The sequence below is a fragment of the Corythoichthys intestinalis genome, chromosome 3 (assembly GCF_030265065.1).
Source record: "Corythoichthys intestinalis isolate RoL2023-P3 chromosome 3, ASM3026506v1, whole genome shotgun sequence".
NCBI lineage: Eukaryota > Metazoa > Chordata > Actinopteri > Syngnathiformes > Syngnathidae > Corythoichthys > Corythoichthys intestinalis.
Genome location: NC_080397.1, coordinates 60,203,110 through 60,226,504, shown reverse-complemented (window position 1 = coordinate 60,226,504; position 23,395 = coordinate 60,203,110). Strand labels below are relative to the sequence as shown.

Sequence of the window (23,395 nt, the reverse complement as noted above, 5' to 3'; positions counted from 1 at the left end):
AAACTAAAACGATCGGGATCGGATCGGGAGCAAAAAAAACATGATCGGAACAACCCTAAATTTAATGTATGCACCAGAATGGTAATTGCTTGAAGAAAGCTAGTCCACCTGTTGACCTACTTCCCAAGCTAGCGTTGAACAGTTGTCAGGGTATAGTTGGCCGATTACAATTTCTCTAGTCTGGAATCCATCACCCACTCAGACTTCATTTGAAAGTGCTTTTGACTTAACCTCTATCTACTCAGTGTCACTTTTAAACACAGAGCACCCAAAATTTGACTCAAAAGGCAAATTCCCCACCGGTGTATAAGGAAAGTATAGTAACCGAATATATAAGAGTAATGCTCTTTCCAAGCAACAGACAGGACAATGCTGCTAATCTGGCTTTGTCACCACTATTCAATCACAAACATGCAAATCCTATCAGAGTTTGTTTGTTTAAGTCAACAATGATCTTTGTTAATCAAGTCTTCTTTTGGGTCTGATTTAAGTACTGTATACAAAATGCATAGGAATGTTAAAGAAAGGCAAGTTTAGTGTTTAATTTTCTCCACTAGAAGGTGCTAGAGAGTGAGGAAAATCTATCAAGGCAATGTCACCTGAGATTAGATAAATCTGATGGTGTAATCTAATCTGCTTCCTGGCATTTGCACTTGTTGTGCATATGTTGGATTCTATCTTTCTCTGTCTTACTCACCGGGTAGCAAAATAAAAACAGGTTTTGAAATGATTAAAAATTGTATACTATGAAAGCGCTCTCTTACATCCTCACTTTATACAGGTAGTCTCCGGGTTACAACCATAGGCGGAGTGTGACTTTTGGGCAAGGGGGGCACAACATGTTGATGACCCCGAAACGCAGCGTCAGATATAAAATTAACTTACAACAATATTTATAATAATAAATTGACAATGAGCGTTTTTTGTTTCCCATCATTCTTGAGGGGAATTCTAAATCAGGCTGCTTAGGCAATATTTTTCGCCAAGGTCGTCATCAATTGAATTTGGTACGCCCGCCGGTGTCGTGCCAATGTAGCTACCCCAGTCAAAAATTGTATCCCATGGGCAGAGCCATATGGAGGTTGATTTGGGTCTTTATATTAAATCAAAAAAAGTTGCTTAAATTAAAAAAAAAAAAAACATTGCTTCAATCAAAATATATATTTTCAACAAAAAAAGTCGCTTCACTAAGAAAAAAAAGTGTTTGAATGCAAAAATAAATTTGAAACTCTTAAAAAAATGAAATAAAATAAAATAAAACCGTGATAGATTAATTTTTAATTTTTTTTTTTTTTATTGAAGTCAAGTTTTTTTTTTTTTTTTTTTTTTTTGATTGAAGTAATGTCGATTTGTGTTTGGGCCACATTTTGGCTAGGACATTTTTGTCTTTATTATTCAATCAAAAAATAAGTTGCTTAAAAAATATATAGTTTTTCAAAAAGAAAAATCACTTCAATCAAAAAAAAAAAAAAATTCAATCATAGAAAAAAGTTTTTGAATGCAAAAAAATATTTGAGATGGAAAAATTTGCATTTGAAGACTTGATTTTTCATTGAAAAAGTTTTTCTGATTGAAGCAATCCTTTTTGTGTTTGGGCCATATTATGATTAGGACATTTGTGTCTAAATCATTCAATCCCCCAAAAAGTTGCTTCAATCAAAAAAAAAATATTTTCAATCAAAGAAAAAAATCTTTTTTTAAATATTTTTTCCTCTAATATATACTGTATATATATATATATATATATATATATATATATATGTATTTTTTCCCCCTTTTTTAGAAATTATATGCAAAGCAAATGACCGTCTAAAGGTGCTTGAAAAGTAATTTGACCCATTATAAAAATGTTTTTTTTGTTCATTTAATTCTTTTTTTTTTTTTTTTTTTTTTGCAGTTTTATTGCTTTACAACTTTTATATGTATATAGGAAAGTCAATTAATGCAGTGACACTTTTCGGCCACCAGTGGAGAGCCCTGATTTTTGTGATGTATCAAATACTTATTTCATGCAATTAAATGCAAATTTATTATTTAAAAATCATACAACGTGATTTTCTGTTTTTTTTTTTTGTATTAGATTCCGTCCCTCACAGTTGAAGAGAACTTATGATACAAATTACAGACCTCTACATGCTTTGCAAGTGGGAAAACCAGCAAAATCGGCAGCGTATCAAATACTTGTTCTCCCCACTGTATTTTGAGATTTAGTGGTACTTAGGGCCAGCGTAGGAATGGAACTCGTTCGTAACCCGTGGACTACCTGTGCTATATAAACACAATCACTCACCTCAGAGGGTTAAAGGGTCGAGCCTCCGAGCGATCTCTGGGGGGTTGTGGAAGACCGGCACGAGGTTCAGCTTCCAATGTACTCGAGGGGTTCTGAGGGTGGCTTGGCCTTGTAGGAGCGGAAGAGGCACTAGGTGTGGAGGAGGGATCCAACGGGCGTCTGTCTGCGGGTGGTTTGTATGGCGCCATTCCATCATTTCGCCAGTGGGGACCAGGACTTGTGGAGCGGGATGAATGTGCGCTTGAAGACTTACTCTGGCCTCCCTGACTTTGGCCACTGGCCTTAGCCTGGTGGTATCGATGGGCTGTAGGGTGACAAATAACCATGATTTGATTACAGAAATATATGAAAGACAACTGAATCATGCATTAGATAACCGGAGGGGGACCTAGGTGTATAACTAGTTAAAGTGCAAGAAATGCATTGAAGTTTCTCAATGCATCACTTCACGCGAGGCTCATCACAGCTTATTAATGTCAGGCAAGCCTACCAGTTCATCGTTGAAGATTTCAGAGTTGACGGTAAGCCAGATGCGCCCACCAAAAGAGCCAGATATGGCTCGCGAGCCATATGTTCCCAACCCTTGTACTAGGTCTTGCCTTTTCCTTTAATACTGACTAACTGTAATTGCAGCTCACATCAGCTGTCCAAAATAATGACATCACCACTTTGGAAACTGCTTTGGGTTGCTTCTGGAGCATTATAGCAATATTAAAACTAGGTACTATAAGGTAGTGGTTCAACATTTTCCATTACAAACCTGGATGAATGAGTTCATTACTTGGCTAACATCCAATTAGTCAGAGGTCGAAAAATAACATAAAGCTAAATACTAGCAATTCATTTCCTTTTAGGTCTGACTCTTCCAGCGTCCACCCCTTGTTTGAAGACACATACTATTGCAGATCATTACTTTTATTACTGTACATAAACAAATTCCAACTGCAAAGTCGCCATCTGTACAAGGACCTGACGGGCAAAAGAACGTGATCTCACCAAAGGCAGCACAGCGACATGGGTCATGCTTGTCCAAATAGTGTTCCAATGTGTCCCAACCCCCTCCAACGCGCACCATCACATGGGTACGAAGGACCTGAAGGGGAAGAAAAAAACCACAAAACAAAGTTTTAGTGGACAATCGCAACGCCATTCATGTACAGATAGTTCCGGGGTTACGAATTAGTTCCGTTCCTATGCTGGCGACGTAACCCAAATTCCCACGTAAATTGGAATTAACACTTTAAGTACCCCTAGAAAATAACTATCCAAAAAGTCCAAACGTATTGTATTTTGTTTAATGTTGGAGGATGCACTGCCCTCTGGTGACAGCGTTGGGTCTGGCTGGACTGTCGCCTTGTATGACTGAGAAGCAGACTCAGACGTCGGGAATGGATAAAGGATAGCTGCTCTCCGGTTTGGCCCATATCAGGCTGTAAATTGTTTCAGATAACATATATTTGTGTATGCATTTGTAATTAAATTTAGAGTTAAAGTTTGTGGAGTTACATGTGTGCGATTCCCTGTGAGAATTGTAAATACGTTAACCTTCGTAGCAATTAAACCAGCGGGCTTTTATTATGCAAATTAGGCTAATTTAATCTACTTAATTTACATATTGATCAGACTAGATCAGGGGTGTCCAAACTTTTTGCAAAGGGGGCCAGATATGGTGTGGTAAAAATGTGGGGGGCCGACCTCGGCTGACGTCCTTTACGTAGAACAATATATTTAAGCAAATTTTAGCAGGCTATTCTGTGTGTCACATTTGCTTTATTATATTTTTTTAATTAATAATTTCAACAATCTCCCAACTAGCCTTTGTGGTGTTCTCTTTCGACTCTCGGGCTCTTGAAAAATACTGCTGCGGTGAAATTAAACTAGCTTCGAGTTGCTTCAATTTCTCGCTGCGTATTTCCCTGTATTCTTGTCGTACATGTCAGCGTGTCTTGTTTGGTAATATCACCTCACATTGAACTCTTAAAAAAACAGCGACCGTCGTCTCTTTGCAAATGAGGCAGGCACAGTTGTTGCGTATTTAGTAGGGCTGTCGAACGAAGCATTTCGTGTGTAAGCTACTTCATATGGTGGTAGCAGTACTGCTGACCAATTTATTAAGTGTGTGCGGGCCAGACGTTACTGATTTTATGACAAAGGCTGGGGGCCGGGTGAAATTTGACCACGGGCCGCATTTGGCCCCCGGGTTGGACTTTGGACATGTCTGGACTAGATGGACATTTGAACACCAATTGTTCTGTGTCAAGTGTTTTCTTGTGAAAATGCGTGTCGTTTTGAAAAGTGTACATGAATCTAGAGTGTTTTACATTCATATTTATAAATTTGGGGGGGGGTTACACATTTATTTACAAGAATTTTCAACTTAAAAAGTACTTTGTTCTGTTACGGCTGCCACGTTGGATTACACAATAGCCTAATAGCTTGAAATATGCAAGTGAAATGAATGATAACTGCCCGGGTTTTTTGTTTTTAACCAAGAATCTACAGTGTTTTACGTTCATATCCATAAAAAAAAAATCCGGGATTTACGCATTTATTTACAAGAAGTTAAAAAGCTCTTCGTTTTGTTACAGCTGCCACATTGGATTACACAATAGCCTAATAGGTTAACGTGTTTATGTAAAATGAATGATAACTGTCCGTTTTTTGTTTTTTTTTGTTTTTTTGCTTTTAACCAATAATTTAGAGTGTTTTACTTTCACATCTATAAAAAAAAGTTCTGGGATTTACGCATTTATTGACAAGAATTTTCAACTTAAAATGCTCTTTGTTTTGTTACAGCCGCCACGTTGGATTACACAATAGCGTAATAGCTTGAAATATTCACATAAAATGAACGATAACTGCCCGGGTTTTTTGTTTTTAACCAAGAATCTACAGTGTTTTACGTTCATATCCATAAAAATAAAAAAAAAATCTGGGATTTACGCATTTATTTACAAGAACTTAAAAAGCTATTCGTTTTGCTAATAGGTTAACATATTTATGTAAAATGAATGATAACTGTCCGTTTTTTTTGTTGTTTTGTTTTGTTTTTGCTTTTAACCAATAATTTAGAGTGTTTTACGTTCACATCTATAAAAAAATTCTGGGATTTACGCATTTTCAACTTAAAATGCTCTTTGTTTTGTTACAGCCGCCACGTTGGATTACACAATAGCGTAATAGCTTGAAATATTCACATAAAATGAACGATAACTGCCCGGGTTTTTTGTTTTTAACCAAGAATCTACAGTGTTTTTACGTTCATATCCATAAAAAAAAAAAAAAATCTGGGATTTACGCATTTATTTACAAGAACTTAAAAAGCTATTCATTTTGCTAATAGGTTAACATATTTATGTAAAATGAATGATAACTGTCCGTTTTTGTTGTTGTTTTGTTTTGTTTTTGCTTTTAACCAATAATTTAGAGTGTTTTACGTTCACATCTATAAAAAAATTCTGGGATTTACGCATTTTCAACTTAAAATGCTCTTTGTTTTGTTACAGCCGCCACGTTGGATTACACAATAGCGTAATAGCTTGAAATATTCACGTAAAATGAATGAGAACTGCCGGGTTTTTTTTGTTTGTTTTTTTTTTATGCTTTTATTTAGAGTGTTTTACTTTCACATCTATAAAAAAAAGTTCTGGGATTTACGTATTTATTTACAAGAATTTTCAATTTAAAATGCTCTGTTTTGTTACAGCCACCACATTGGATTAATTTGGGGGGGGGGGGGGGTTACACATTTATTTACAAGAATTTTCAACTTAAAAAGTACTTTGTTCTGTTACGGCTGCCACGTTGGATAACACAATAGCCTAATAGCTTGAAAAATTCACGTAAAATGAATGATAACTGCCCGGGTTTTTCTTTTTAACCAAGAATCTTCAGTGTTTTACGTTCATATCTATAAAAAATTCAGGGATTTACGCATTTATTTAGAATAATTTTCAACTTAAATTTTTTATGCCGCTGATGATGGAAACTCGTATATGCCTAAGGGAGGTGACTGCTTTAGTTTTAGGTCACTAGCAGCTTTGGTTTTGAACATATCAGAAAAAGCTTTGAAAATAGGCCCCCTATGGATCGGCCGGTCCCCTATGTCCCGTCAACTAATGGTGAAGTTTATGGTTATAGTACACAGTTTAATCATAACAGCTCATATTAGGGCTGCAGCTATCGAATATTTTAGTAATCGAGTAATCGACTGAAAATTCTATCAAGTAATCGGATAAAACATTTTTTTTTATAGGTAAAGAGCAATTATACATATACGTACATGAGAAAAAAAGACATTTAATCCAATATTGAACCATTTTCAGTCAATCAATGTCTTTATTTTCGATGTATATAGTTGAAAACGGCCAACAATTGCTCCTAAAATGTGACCAGAAAAAAAAATTCACTGCTTTCACTCTAAAAACCTCTAGACCTTATATCAAAAAAAAAAAAAAAAAAACATATTTCTTACCTAAAAATGTAATTACGCTTGATAACACACACCACTTGAAAGCTACGTGTTTTTCCCACGTGTTTCAATTTAGTTTCCATCTGTGTCAAGCTATTTTTAAGTTAGTCTAAACTGTAAGTACTGGTAGGATTTTGAGTTTTTGCAGTGTTCAAAATAAATGTATGATACCTGCTGTATTGGAGCACATTTATTCAGCAATGACTACTGAGCTAAAACTGACAGTTAGCTTTATTATGTTTTAATTTTACACCCTCATCACTCTACAGCGCTGTGTTTTTACAGATTAAATAAAGCCTGTATGTAAGACACGTTAGCCACGCATCGACAGTGGTCATAATCAATAGAAACCTAGCCCTCCGAAGGGCTAAAGTTGCGTGAGCATGTGACAGAAACGTTATATTTATTAAGGATGAGAAGTCTACTGCTTAAAGATGGCGGCTGTTTACCAACGCTGCCCAGACGCGGCCGAGTCTGTCATTTCGCATCTAGTCCTAAATGCATGCGATATCTATGAGACGCATCGGACACTACCTGCTACCAAACTAGCATCATGCGGGCGTAGTTTTTAGCAACATCGGTGTAGTTTGTAGCGGCTGTCGGCTGCAGTAAGTTTTTTTATTTTTTATTTTTTATTGCTTCTTCCTCTACGCACGTGACGTCAGCGCGTTGTCCCACATTAAAAGTAGGGTTGGGAATCTCTGGCATGAAGCCGATTCGATATGTATCTAGATACACAGGTTACGATTCGATTAAAAAACGATAGATTCTTAAGGCCGAGCGATTCGATACGATTCGATACAGTTTAAGAACGATACGGTTCGATACAGAGTGAAAACGATACGATAGTAAACATTTGTTGTGTGTGTTCCTACAGTATTTTAAACATAAAAAAAGATTTAAAATTTAAACAACATTTCATACCAATGTCATGTTTTATTTTATTTTTTTTATGAAAAAAAATAAAAGCTTACTATATGACCGTCATTTTGTTGGATGGGATTGATAATAAAATAAAACTCCAGTGACGGACAACAATAAAGTGCAGTAATTTCATTAATGTATTTCCTGGTGTTTTGAACACAATAAATGAGTAATTTAAGTGCAAACTTTCAACGTAAACATCGTAAAAGCAAAAAATATTAATTATATGCAGCAGCTCTAGAAAAAAAGAATTAAACCTGCTAGTGTTATCATAAATAAATATTAAATTTTGCTTTACCACTGGTATACTGGGGGAATAAAAACATGGCATTTTAGACAGACAGGTCTATAATCATTGCTTTAATCTTATACACAGCAAAGTCATTCACTTATGCCTGTGCTTCCACATTTTTTAAATTCCTCATCACTGTCTATATGTTTTTTGAAGGGCAGGAAGATAAACTGATTCACGTGTTCATGTTTAAGTAGACTGCGTTTCATGGAAATAATATGCCACCCTTTCCACCATTGTAGTGGGTTATTTTTCAGGGTTTAAAACTCATGATCGCTGTACCACTTCACACTTGCTCTGTCCCATGCGAACAGATCTGGCTGCCTTCGTCACTTCAAAGTCCGACGTTTGTTTTCCTGGGTACGTTGAAAATCAATCGCTGCACGTCGCTGGCGGGGTGCGCAAACTGTCCATTGTTTTAGCATGTTGCTTCGTTGCCACTACTAGTTTCGTTTTGGGCTGTGAAGAAAACGCGACGGAGCGTGCGTTACAGTGGTTTTGTTAGCTCTCGCGTTGTTATGACACACCCGTGACGATCGGGTAATGACGGCGACAAGTAGCGGTTCTGCCGAAATGAATGAGAAGTTGAGGCAACCACGACGGCGGTCACAATCTAAGTGCGCTATGTGGTGAATGACAAGCGCAGCATGTGAGGTAAAAGCTAAATTATTATCAAATTAAGCAATGCATTGAACTAGGCATTAGAAGCCGATTTTTGTGCTCGCGATAGCCGAATTCTGTCTCTACTATCGGTTCATTGAATATTTAATGGCTAATTACTGTCGAATGGTAACTTTTCTATCGATACAGCTGTATCTCTCACCTGTAAAACCGGATATCCGGTCGTATCGGTTTATCGTTCTCAAGCTTAATTAAAAGTATCCGGGCAAAACGGGATGCTTAGAGCTGGCAAAATTAAACGATTCCTCGAGGTGAATAAAATTACTCGGATCAGTTTTTAAACTCGAGTTACTCAAGTTGCTCGAGTGTGCGTTTCAGCTGTAGTTCATATAGATAACTTTGTGCTCAGAAAAAAAAATCTAACATCGTAAGCAGCTACTCCCAATGTTACTCATTACATGAGGATATTTTTTTTTTTCTCATTAAATAATTTTTAACTTGTACTTGAGTACGTTTTTTAGATGACTACTTTTACTTGAGAAATATTATTATCAAGTAATTCTACTCTTACTTGAGTACAATTTTTGGCCACTCTTCTCACCTCTGTTGGTAACCCGGGGACGACCTGTACATGTAAAATGACAATGTTTTTCATGTGATGCAACACAACAGTAAATAGACATGCAACTTCTACAAGTGGGACAGCTTGCTGAAGATGTTACATAACACCTAGATGCCCCCCTATTTCTCCCTCCCGCCTTTCTCCTCCATCACACCCAGCTGCTGCCATTAGAGGGACGTTCATTGCCATGCCAACTGACAATTAAATAGAGAAGGTAGCATATAAAGCATTTGGTATTCCCTTTTAGGTATAGAGAAGTAAAATGGTGACAAATCACCACTTGCTGTCCGCTCTGGGAAGTTAGTTAATCGGAGAGAGGAGCAGGGAGAGGAATGAAGGTCCCGAACAGAGGGTGTGTGCGTGAAGATATGTCACTTCTCACTCTCCTCTGCTCCATGATGCACACACATCAGCAAGATCAGAGCAAAGAGCCATACTCCCTCCAGGCAGAAGCTGTCCACACTGAAGCGGCACACTCCGCCTGATGTGACAGACAGCCCCGCCTTGCGTTGTGTAATAGGTGCTGCCAGCCAGCCACATGTGTTAAAAGGTCATACCTGGGTCTCCGAGGCCAAGTCGTGATTGTACATCTCTTTACCCCGGCGCAAAATTTATTTTGGGCGCATGACACGTGGCATCGCATCTAATCACCCAGTGCCAAATCGTGGTCAGGGAGAGGCCACAGACATGGGATGTGCACCTCCGTCTGACCCCACCTTCTCTATAATACGTTAGCCGTCAATCCACTAGTCTCTTCATCTGGCTGGCTCCGCTTCCCTCCTGCATGATGATGCGTCAAAACAGCTGATCTGCTTATCTCTATCAGAGCATAAACTGCTTACTCTCACTGACCTGACTTCAGGCTGGTGACAGCTTCGCTGGTTGTCTGCTACTGCTAAGTTTAAACACTTGCTCGGATTCTAATACGTATTCCAGTAAGGTACGCCTACAGCTTTTATCTTTTTAGTGCCAAACAAGGTGGAGTATGCCTTGCACTTGTCACCAGCTAAACACAAACACAGCACAAAAGCATTTCCACCCTCCTTCTCACTGTATTTCACTAAATATACTTAATAGTTTCAATGTTTACTTTTGTCAAATTGTAAATTGCATTTAGGCACATATGATTCTTAACAATACATGTACAGCAAATCAACTCTCAAAGTGATCCTCTACCTTAAATACATGTAGGCTCTAATAAACCACAATTGTTTTCTTGTACTAAAATATGTTGTTAGAAACACATAAAATGTTAAATCAATGGCAATATCATATAATATTTAGTACATATTTTGACCGTTAGTTGGCGCCATGGTTTGCGGGCTCGCAGTGATGACATCATTGGGATCTTTCCAAATGTGTAGCGTGTTCAACAATTGCTTATTGCTGCCTAAACTCGCCAAGTAAAATGCCACGATGTGCTGCTTTCGGATGCAATTTCCAGTCAAATGGAAACAAGGGGAGTGAAGTGAGTGGTCAAGGTCCCTGTATGCACGTATCCTACCCACCACGCGTTACAACTGGCGCCCGAACATTTTTCCTGGATCCTCACTCAAGTAAGGGATCCGTCTATTTTCTGGATCCGACGGTCCCACCGCGTCTGCAATACTGGTTTCGGATCTGTCTATTTTTTTTCATTCGTCGGTCTCACAGCGGCTTTTCGGATCAGTCTATTTTGTAGAATCGACGGCCTGATCGCGGCTGCAACATTGTCATGGGATCGGTCTAATACCTGGATCTTCGAGTGAGTAAAAAACGCAGATTTGGATTACTATTGCTATCTTTTTTGTTGACTATTCTTCGTGGGAGTTTTCCCCAAATCATACCAAATAATCAAAGCACAATGGCATGCTACAGTGACGACAGTGACTCTGACATGGACCTTACAACAATGTTGGAGTTCGTCAGGGAACGCGTGTTTGCGTACTGCTGAGCTCCCGAGTGAAGAGTGGTCAAGGTGGAAATATTTTTTGTGAATAAATGTGCATAGGTGGAAGCTTCTCCCCTTTTTCGGTACTTTTATACATGTATCCTAGCTACCACGCGTTACAATTTACACGACATGGATTACACAAGGTGTACTCTTTGGCCTGTACTGAATGTAAAGCACACGACAGCTCTGGATGCTAACAATCTACATAATTATATTGGGATAAGTTTGAAAACACAATGTGCTTGTTAGGTTTTGTGTTTGTTTCTCCTAGTGTGACTTGTCCCTGTGATTGCCCATTGATTTCACCTGATGTGCCTTCTCCTAGACTATCCTCCTGTGCTCACCTGTTCCTTGTTGTCTCGTTACCCCTTGTCTGCTTGTGTGTATATAAGCTCCCATTTTCTGTTCACTCCTTTGTTGCGTCATTGTCTATGTCTGTCTTTACCAAAGTCAAGACCCGTCCAAGCCCTCGCGTACCTGTCCATCCGTTTAAGTAAGTTTTGTTGATCCATAGTCCTTTTGTTTGTACTTTGTGATTTTTGTTAGTTATTATTAAAACGTTTTTTGAGTTCACTGCCTTGCTGCCTTTTTTTGTTTCCCTGCATTTGGGTCCACACCACCTGCCTGCCCGCTCATTCCTGACAGTGCTTACCTGGAATATCTGCTAATAAAACCGGAGTTCCCAACAGCATACACTCTCTCGCTCTGTTGTCATTGAGACTTTTGCCCAACTTTTGTCTTATCAGGTAATCGCTGCACGCATTTTTCCCTGAAACTCGTCTTGTGAACGACCGACAGTGCTGTCCTGCTGCTCACTTTTCAGATCTGGTTCAAATAGGAAGGGTAGAACCGACGACTTGTTGGGAAAGCTAACGAGTGACACGCTGGAATTTCGGCAACGGGACCAGTGATGTCACGCACTGCGACGTAACAAGAATGGCAACCGATCACTTAAAATAATTTTACAAACTTTATTAAAACAAAAACATTAAGAAGGGATTTAATATCAAATTATTATAACTCATATTAACATTTATCTTTCAAGAATTACTTGTCTTAAAAATAGAGGATCCCTTTAAAGGGAACCTCGGACTTAAAGACTCGTAGGCTCTAATAAGCCACAATTGTTCTCTTTTACTAAAATATGTTATTAGAAACACATAAAAGAAATTCGCCATTGATTTAAAAATCTATAATATTTAGTACATGCTTTGACCTACAAAGACCGCCATGTTTTCTGCGTGGAATGGACGCTCGGGGTGATGTTTCGCACTATAAGGCGCACCTGACTATAAGCCGCCACCAACCAAATTTGACACAAAAATGGCATTTGTTCACAGATAAGCTGCACTGCCACCTGCTGTCAATACTGTTGTTGTCCAACATGCCTCCTAGCATGCATTGCAGCACTACAGATGAAAATAACTTTCAAAATTCATGTTTTGTGCTAATTATTTCTTCAGTTACTGTTCCAGTTGTTTCTTTAATTGCTAGTTATGGTATTTGGTAACACTTTATTTGACAGTGGCGCCATAAGACTGTCATTAGACAATCATAATTATGACATGACACTAGGGCTGCAGCTATCGAATATTTTAGTAGTCGATTAATTGATGGACTTGTTAGTTTGAATAATTGAGTAATTGGATAAGCAATATGAAAAATTAAAATACCTGAGCTAAGCCTCAAACGTTTTTTTTTTGTTTTTTTTAAACGAGGATCTATGTACAACAAAAGAAAAATAAGTTAACTTACATAGAAAAAGTTCACTAGCTTAAATGCTATTAAATACTAATTTTAAAAAAAATATTTTTTTTTTACAATGCTCTTAACAAATGGTTCAGACACATATTCCCACAAAAAAACGGCTAAATATATACACTCAATTTTGAATGCATTAAAAAACATTAGCTCAAACAAAAACTTAGCTTAACAGGGAGCAGTTGGATTCAGCCATGTGAAAAGAGGCAGACCAGAGGGCAGTGTATCCACCCTAATCAATAAAACTAAATGCGATCACTTTCAAAATAAACCATAACAATGCCACTTTAATTTAACAACTACTCGAAGCAACAAAATTTAATTTGAATAATTTTTTGTAATCGAATACTCGAGTTAATCGATTAATCGTTGCAGCACTACATGACATTGTCATGTGCATTAATGAACGCTTATAACAGATATCATTTAGTGTTATCCGGCAAATAATCTCACTTTTGAAAGGCTGTAAAAGATCCGAGCTGGACATAAATGGAGTTAGTGACATAATTTGTCAGATGACACTTAATGACATCTGTCATAAGCATTCAGTAATGCCTATGATAGTGTCATGTCACAATTATGACGGTCTTATGACTCTGTTGTGTTACCTATTAACCCAAATAAATCAACAGATAAACCGCAATGGATTATAAGCCACAGTATTCAAAATGAAGGGAAGAAGTAATAATAATAACCCGACTCTTGGCCATTTAAGCAATATTAAAATATTGCTTATTTGGCACACAGGAAGAAAACCGAGCATTTTCAGGCATATCCTTTTTTTAAAAATTCTATTTTGTATGAATGTGGTCAAGCCCGCCAACTGAAAGCTGAGTTCAAGATAGGTGCTAATGCTTCTCTCGTTCTTTGCTGACGCAATTGCTGCATGAATTCAGATTTGGGAGACTTGATAGTTCAGACCGCCGCAACAGTCTGGAAAAATGTGGCCCAGATCGGATTTTAACCACATGGAAAGTGACTCACATCGGATTTGAAATGGTTCACTTTTATGCGACCTCTCCCGTTAAGATCGTCAAGTTATTGCCTCACTCGAGTAGGAAAACCACAAAAAAATCTAATTTGTACATTACGACCTGCGGTATGAACTCAGCCTAAGTTAACAGATACAAAAACCAATATCTGAGCAGATATAGGCCATGCCAAAACATCTTCAATAATATTCAACAACACGAAATTTTTATCTTTGTCTAGTAGCAATTTACAATCATCTCTTTGTTTCTTTATAATAAGGGGTCCATTTTTTAAAACCGATACCGATGTCGATAACTTCCTGCTACTCAAAGCCGATACCGATATCGATAACCGATAATAAATATATAATTTTTTAAATGTATAACCTGAGTTTTTGAACGCCTGGAGGTTTAAAATAAAATAGTGGTGGATTGAACATAGATTTGCCTTTGATCTCACCAGATTTTTCATAATGACATGAACAAAACAGTGCATTTCACTTCTGCACTGCCCGACAGCCAGCTAAGAATGAATGCACTTCCATAAACCACAAGGCTTGGTCTTTTCTTGCTTTTATGGGAAGACACTCGTCTTAATATTGTGAAAGTACAACAGAAAAATACACATATTCAATACTCAATACACAACAAACTGCACAATACACTTACATACACAACTATTATATGTATAGCATAGCACACTAGCTACTAAAGCATTAGCTGGATTCTATAACACAACTTATGAACTCCTGTACATATGACCCTTCGCCACAGAAGTAAACTTATTTTGCACATCCATATGTTATAGTAAACATAAAATACTTACATATATTTCCGAGGCGGAAACATATCAGAAAGCATTCACGACTGTCAATGCTACCGCTAGACACTGCAATGTGTAAGTGATTGAACCAAACTACAGTAACAAAAAATAGATGCAGTGAATTATTCTGACCAGCAGGTGAGCAATGCCCCGCAATATATATATATATATATTAGGGCTGTCAAACGATTAACATTTTTAATCGAGTTAATTACAGCTTAAAAATGAATTAATCGCAATTCAAACCATCTATAAAATATGCCATATTTTTCTGTAAATTATTGTTGGAATGGAAAGATAAGACAAGATGGATATATATATTCAACATGCGGTACATAAGGACTGTATTTGTTTATTAAAACCATAAATCAACAAGACGGCATTAACATTATTAACATTCTCTTAAAGCGATCCATGGATAGAAAGATAATAGATAAATGTTAGTACAAGTTATAGAAATGTTATATTAAAACCCCTCTTAATGTTTTCGTTTTAATAACATTTGTAAAATTTTCAATCAAAAAATAAACTAGTAGCCCGCCTTTGTTGATGTCAATAATTACTTACACAATGCTCATGGGTTCTGAAGCCTATAAAATCAGTCGCACCCAAGCGCCAGCAGAGGGCGGCAAAACTCGATAAAACACAACAAGTGAGCGTTTCACTGTACTGTCATTTAAATCTGTCTGAACAGGGCATCTGCGTTAATTACATCAAATATTTTAACGTGATTAATTAAAAAATTAATTAACGCCCGTTTACGCGATAATTTTGACAGCCCTAATATATATAGATATATACAGTGGTACCTCTACATACGAAGTTAATCCGTTCCAGGACCTTGTTTGTAAGTCGAAATGGTCGTATGTCGAGCAGGATTTTCCCATAGGAATACATTATAATTCCATTAATTCGTTCCACAGCCCAAAAACCTTCACTAAATCCTTAAAAAATACTGCTGGTACTATTACAAATGGCAATTACACATAGCAAAATCGGAATAAAAAAAAAAAATAATAATAATAATAATAATAATAATAATTCCTGTATTAATGTAACGAATCGGGTTCTAATGTGGCGGACGTTTTTTGCTGACCCTGAACGCACCGCGGGGCTGACGTGCCAGAGACTGACCGGTGAGCTTGAGTTTCACTTTCACTTTGAATGTTTTCTTGAGAACAACGTCAATTGCGGCAGACAGAAGGTGTTTTTGTTTTGAATAAGTTGTGAAATAAATGATAAAAACGTGGCGAAGTTGGCGATTTCTCTGGAGATGTTACCACAATAAGAATTGTCAGCTTAACTTATAAAGACTGGCGAACGATGGTCGGAGGAGGACCGTGGAGATGTATTGTTGAGCCATTTCACGGATGCCCACCCTACGCTCATATTTTTCTGTCATTTACATCTTCATTTAGAAGGTAAGCGTCAACTTTTTCCTTGTTTCACCACCTGTACCAACCTTTTCTGAAACCAGTGTTGATTTGTCACACAAGAAAATCCGTCGTACATTCGTCTGCGGTGCTGCCATTGTCGTCGTATTTCGAACATGTCGTCGGATGTAGAAACAAATGGCGAGTCAAATTTTACGTCGGATGTCGAAAAGTTTGTGTGTTGAAGCGATCGTATGTAGAGGTACCACTGTATTATGTTATTGAATTTATCGGTATGACGTCATAATTCCTATTATCGGACCAATAATTATTGTGCACCAGTATTTATAATACTGCACATCATAAATGCGTATGATATGTTAATTTCCAGATATCACAAGCTGGCTGATAAGATGCTCAGGATACTTTGCATTGCTGGCTCAGCTACTGAGGCGAGAGACACTCAATCCCTGTTGCCATGGCAACAGCATCTTAATAAATGCACGTTTTGAAGCGATTCCCTCTCTCATTTTGTTGATCAAATACTACATTCATGACCGAACACATCCTTTCTCAGTAAAAGCGGCCTCCCTCAAGGAAAAGAAACATTATGAACTAGCCCTCTGTCCAAAAGGATCAATTGCCCATTTGCTTTATCTGTTTCATGGCCTTGTTTAGCCTCAAGACCCTTGAAAAGCTTAAGCCGCTGAATACTTTTTTTTCCTGGTCGCCGCTTCCTCTCCTCAGCAGAATAAAAGAGGCGTGTTGGCTACACTTGTATGGGCGCTCGGGCATATGCATAATCACTGCCATCCTTAGTAAGGGACCACAAGAGGGCGGAGACAGAGTGAAGAGAACCACTCTGACAAGGGAAGCGTTACCAGAATGGCAGATCAGCACACACAGATTTACACCAGATCTGTATAAATAGTATCGTTAATTTAACAGTATTTTCATTTGTATGATTTTAATTCCATGTTATTATCTGGGGCTTTGCATTGGAAAACTTGATAAATGTGTATCGACACAGTGGTGTACATCTACCCTATAAATGAGCACAATTTGCTCCATCCAAAGAGCCATTAATCCAACAAAGGGCACCATTTCAGTAAGCGAGACCCAATCAATACAGCCCATCCCAATCCTGTGAGGTTTGATGCGTGTTTAGTGGCAACTCTTGATCTGAAACTGAGACAAACATTGCTGCTTGCACAAAGTACAGCCGAGATAAAGGCCAATACAGGAAATGACCATAAGCTCTATTTATGTCTCACTTGGGGGAAAAAAGTGCAGTTCTGGGAGTAGGCCAGACTAATGCTTAAAAAAAAAAAAGCCAACACAGAGTACAATTACAGTGCTGCTATGTATGCAGTGGAATCTTAATAACTGAATGCCAGTGTCATATTTTAAGGGAACCACGGATAGAAAGACTTGTAGTTCTTAAAAGATAAACGTTAGTATGAGTTCAAATAATTTGATATTTAAACCCCTCTTGATTTATTTTGTTTTTCTACAATTTGTGAAATTAGTTTAACTAGTAGGTCGCCATTGTTGTTGACGTCGCAGAGCTTCCATCGTATGACTAGTGACATAAACATGTCATCTGTTCAAGCCTTTCAATTTGAACCCGAGAGGAACATTAATGAGCATGACACCACTGTCGATATTTCACAAAACGAGCAGCAAAAGCAAAATGAACAGGAAAGACGGGATAAGACAAGACGAGTGTAGGACAAAACCGGTGTTCTAGCAAAATGTGCTACACCGCCGAAGCGTCCAACAAGAGGCGAATTTGACACCCAAAGTACTTGCTTTGTTTTGATGCATATAGGCAGAACGTATTAAAGATGCCTTGAGAAAATAAAAACGCAGTAAAATCAAATAAGGGTGGTTTAAATACGCTACGTGACTAGTGTGGTCAACTGATCAACAATCTGCTTTAAAGCTACCACAAGAAAATACAATGCTTAAAAGTATGAGAGGTAAACACATGCAAAAAGTATTTTGTGGCAGTAAAAAAAGTAATAAAATAGTAAGTACTCGCCGCTTTTAACCAATGTACACATGTGTTGGACATCTCGCCAGGTAGGAAGGCATTGCACAACACCGGTAGTGTTCGTCTAATGACCGTGACAAACTACGTCATCACCCCGAGTGTCCGTTGGGCGCAAAAAACATGGCGCCCTCCGGAAGTCAAAACATGGACTAAATATTATAGATTTTTAAAGCAATGGCAATATTTAATGTGTTTCTATTAACATATTTTAGTAAAAGAGAACAGTTGTGGCTTATTAGAGCCTACAAATCTTTAAGTCTGTGGTACCCTTTCAATGGACTAGGAGTGGGAACCTCTTGTTACCGCACGATACGATACGATTTGCGATACATAGCTCACGATAACGATGATCTGACGATATATATACAGTGGGGAGAACAAGTATATGATACACTGTCAATGGGAAAACCCATTGGCAGTGTATCAAATACTTGTTCTCCCCACTGTATATATATACAACGATTATCGATACACTGGTCAGGAAATCATTCTAGGATATTCTACAAACAACTAATAAACAGAAAAACAAACTTCTGCTGTGAATTGGAATGAGTTTATCACTAGTAGACGTCCAATCCATTTGTACTGTACACTTTAAACAGATTGAACGTCTATGGCCGTCATTGGCAGCCAATGCCGGGAAATGAAGCACTTTACACTCAATCGGACTTACAACACATTTGAAAGATGCTAAACGAACACGTCACCTCACAGCTCAAATGTGTAACACGAATATGATGTAAACAATGCTCGCCGACTTGAGAGATGACGACCCGCCGTTGCAACAGCAAAGCTACGAAACAGCCGCACATGTAGCGGCTCCAACCTATCGCTGGAACCCTCCAGAATAAATAAAAAATACTATCGTTCATTCATGGATGCACAAAGATCAACATTCCGTTGTACATCTCAACAGGTGGCTGCACTCGGCTGGAATGTGCACCCGCGTTCTTCACGCCTTTCCTAGTGCCAAAACACGAAGCGCGCGTGACTCGAGACCAAAACAGGAAGTAACTATGAGCGGTTACCATGAAAATGAACGCGTAGCGGGAACCTTTTCAATATTTTCTATTCAAAATGCTCTTTACACATGACTACAATATATTTTATTCTGCATACAGTACATTATGAGGCAACAACTAAATCGTAACTGACAGACACTAAGGAAACTAACTTTAATCAGATTACTCGTTTGGAAAAATCCACGTGTTAAGATTGCTAGTTACTCGAAGTAAACTACTTCTTCCAAAAAGTAAGAGTTAGTAACTGTACTCTATAGTAAAAGTAACTAATTACCAGGGAAAGTAATTATTTCTGTTACTTTAAAAAGAAGTTGTTGTATGTCAAAGAATTTGAAATTTTCTGAGCACTATTCAAGTCAGTTGAATAGAGAAGAACAGACAGGTAGTTGTGTTATAGAACCTTGTAATATTTATTGACCTCACCAGCAACAAATTTATCCTACACTTGAAGTGCAACAAAAATAAACAGTAAACAATATAATCAAATAACAATCAGCAGTAAACAATATAAAGTGAGTTTAATCAATTAAATCTAACTCTCACAACCTGAGACAACTGGTCAAGTAGACATAGCCTACTGTACTTCAAGTATTTTGACTTGAAATAGTGTTTATATCGCCACCTTGTAAAGGACAAATTTTCCTCTGAATGCTCTGCCATCATATCCCGCTGCATCTGTTTTGCGAGTGTGTGTGTTTGCCACACGCGCTGTTCCGGTCTGTGTTTGAAAACACCGGCTCTGATTGGCTTACCATGACACATGACTCTAACCCTCAGCCAATCACAATCACTTCCATCGCATCTATCCAGGTGGTGCATTCAGGTAGCCTCGTCCCCCTACTCCTCCCGTCACCCTCAAAGCGTCTGCCGTCCTCAAGATGGAAGCAGCATTCTTGCTGGCTGACAGTGGGAGATGGGAACGAGGCTAGCATTCAGGTGTAGCAAACACAGAAATTTTAGCAGGCATTGGAAAGCATTGTCTAATTCAGACATGTCCAAAGTCCGGCCCGGGGGCCAAATGCGGCCCGTGGTCAAATTGCATCCGCCCCCCAGCCTCTGTCATAAAATCAGTAACATCTGGCCCGCACACAGACTTAATAAATTGGTCAGCAGTACTGCAACCAGCATATGAAGTAGCTTACACACGAAATGCTGCTCCTCATTTACCCACTAAAAGCCAGCAGCACTTTAACCCTTTATTGCCAAATGTATCACATGTGATACACCTAAAATTTCATGATTTTCAGACTAATTTAGAATTTTGACATCTCTTTTTGAAGAAAAAAAAAAAAATGGATGCAAGTCAACACATGCATCTGCAGGTTCCATGAGAAAAAATGATTAGCATGGGTTATAGACATTAGAGCGCTTATTACACATATTCATTTTGACTTTTCTTTTTTCACAAATTTGAAAAAAAGGTTTCATTAGGACCTTATTTTTCAAATTTTGGGATTCTCTGATAATTGCTTCATGTTGCAGGTATTTAAGGGCTAAGCAACATTACTCGGTGTGACCCTCTACTTCAAATTTTCTAAAATGGCGACAATCAACAAAAAAAAGTTGACTGTGACGGCCGACGCTTCAAGGATAGATGGAAATTGGACAATTTCTTCACTAAAATACGCAACAACTGTGTCTTGCCTCATTTGCAAAGAGACAGTCGCTGTTTTTAAAGATTTCAATGTGAGGCGAAATTACCAAACAAGACACACTGACATGTACGACAAAATTACAGGGAATATACGCAGCGAGAAATTGAAGCAACTTGAAGCTAGTTTAATTTCACAGCCGTAGTATTTCGCAAGAGCCCGAGAGTTGAAAGAGAACGCCGCAAAGGCTAGTTGTGAGATTGTTGAAATTATTCATTAAAAAAAATAATAAAGCAAATGTGACACACTGAATGGCTTGCTAAATTTTGCTTGAATATATTGTTCGACGTAAAGGACGTCAGCCAAGGTCGGCCCCCCACATTTTTACCACGCCAAATCTGGCCCTCTTTGCAAAACGTTTGGACACCCCTGGTCTAATTGAATGAGCAGGGATAAACAGCCTGGTGCTGTAATATTCTGATATAGAATTATCCGAGGCACCCTAAAGTGCACACGGCGCCAATATTGTTTTGCTCACATGATGCGGGAGTGAGTTAGAGACACGGCCTGCCAAGAGCCTTACGTTTGTTTTAATGTTGAAGTTATACGTGCCTGTGTGGTATATCTTTGCTAAGAAAAAGCATAAAAAGAAACAAGTGTGCTATTCTCGAACCTGAACGCACCCCAAGTCTTGGATGACAAATAAACAGAGCAGAGTAGACTCGCTACGGCTGGTAGTTTCTTCAATTTATTCAGAGTAAGTAACGCACTGCTTCTGACCGTCAGTAACGGTAACGGTGTTGTAACGGCGGAAAAAATAATTACCATAATTTTCGGACTATAAGCCGCTACTTTTTTCCCTCATTTTGAAGTTCTACCGTATTCTGAGAGACCCGAAGAGGAGAGCGAGATGGAAAGCTGTAATTCGACAAGAAATCTGGGCACCAAACGATCACCACAGACTATGTAGTAGTCATTTTATATCTGGTAAGATGCATTTAATATATATTTAGAAGATTTTGGGCTGACAACCACAATTAAGATCATTGTGTGACGTTGGTGATTGGGGTCTATATAGTTGCCTCTTTTTGTTTGGGGGCGGAGTTGTATTTTTGTTGGTGTTGTTGGCGGTAAGCAGAGTAAAAAGAGGGAGAAAAATACCACGACTTCCGTGTCTAATTTTTCGCCGCCAAGCAAGCGTTACAATATGAATTAAAAATGAATGAAAACTAAATACTATTGAATATGTCATCATTATCATTTTAAAAATTTAAGTGACGGGTAAAAATAGATTATGACCGGATTTTTATGACCCTGTCAGTCAAAATGACAGACAACGAATGTCTAGCGCAACCTCTGATCCAGGGCTTTGGTTCTCGGGTCATTTAGGTAAAATTCGTATTCGGATCCTGGCTCTGCTCGCACGCCGTGGGGGAACGCTCGAGAAACCGGGGTGTTCGCCGGAGGTCCTGAGGCTGGTGAACTGGGCTCGGCCCCGCCGGGCGGCCTGCCGGACCAGCCAGAGCGGCGGGCTCCGACGGAAGACGGTGACTTGCCGACTATCTGTCTCCAGTCGTGCCGGTGTTTAGCCTTAGATGCGAATTTACCACCCGCCTTGGGCTGCATTCCCAAACAGCCTGACTCTGTATCGTCACAAGCCCTGTAGTTTAACTTAGTTAGTGTTTACAATAGCTTTAGCATTCCCGCTATCAGCAGCCTCGTATTCGTTCCAAAAATCTTTGTGATGCAGTTTTAAATGGCTGCTGGGTTAGTGGTTTTGAATGAGGACGCTTTCTTTCTGCCTCCTGGAACTTCTACGGTACATGTTATCGCAGATGGCGAGAGCGTTGGTTTTTTTAGTAACAGCCGCCATAATATTCAACTCCTTCTTGTCGTGTAACTCCGCCTCCTCAACCCCTCCTCCCCCAGGGGCTTCAGAGAGGGGAGGAGTTGAGGAGGCGGCGTGCTGAATTCTTTGGTTGCACACATTTGGAGGCTAAATCAGGTATATTATTATCGGATTGCATTATCGGTTGAATTTTTTGATTATCTGGACTATCTGTGTGACGTCATAATTGCCATTATCAGCCGATAATTATCGGTGACCGATATTATCGTGTATCTTCAATTATAATACCATTTACAATTAATTGCCGGTTAAGAATGGGTAGATATGTCTTGGAAAATGTCCTTACAGTACATTAAAGGGTTTAGAATGACAACATTCTAAATCTGAACGGGTGAAGAACACTTATGATGTTCCTTTTGTGTAACTTGACTTCAAAATATGACCAAATTAGAGATCAGTGGAGTAGGTCATGTTTGACTTCAGAGGTTCCACTGTACGGGTGTTACACTTATAGACTGTGACGTAAAAAACAGCCCTGCTACTAACATGCTGAGACAGCCCTCTGTTATTTCTCTTACATACAGCATGCTTTTCCCCCCATGCTTCCACCATATGGTTTGATGCAACTACAGTGGACCTCAAAAGAACATAGTAATAATGGTAAATTACAGTATAAATGCAGCTGATTACATCATGCGTCGTATTGACTTGAATTGTATACAACTGCATGCAGAAAGTGTGCAGTAATGGAATTCAAGTTGTTTAAGTATGAAGGATTTAAGGGATTAAATATTC

The 23,395-nt window shown here is 38.5% G+C and overlaps 1 protein-coding gene across 2 annotated transcripts in view; it reads right to left on the bottom strand.

Annotated features, from left to right (window-relative positions):
- Positions 1 to 23,395, bottom strand: part of gas2l1 (growth arrest-specific 2 like 1) — a 76,714-nt gene that overhangs the window by 8,581 nt on the left and 44,738 nt on the right. For both annotated transcript variants that reach the window (XM_057831276.1, XM_057831275.1), the window contains exons 4-5: positions 3,287 to 3,383; positions 2,291 to 2,594 (exon numbers count right to left, since the gene is read on the bottom strand). In XM_057831276.1, coding sequence (XP_057687259.1) covers positions 2,291 to 2,594; positions 3,287 to 3,383 — 401 coding nt within the window. The remainder of the gene's footprint in view (positions 1 to 2,290; positions 2,595 to 3,286; positions 3,384 to 23,395) is intronic.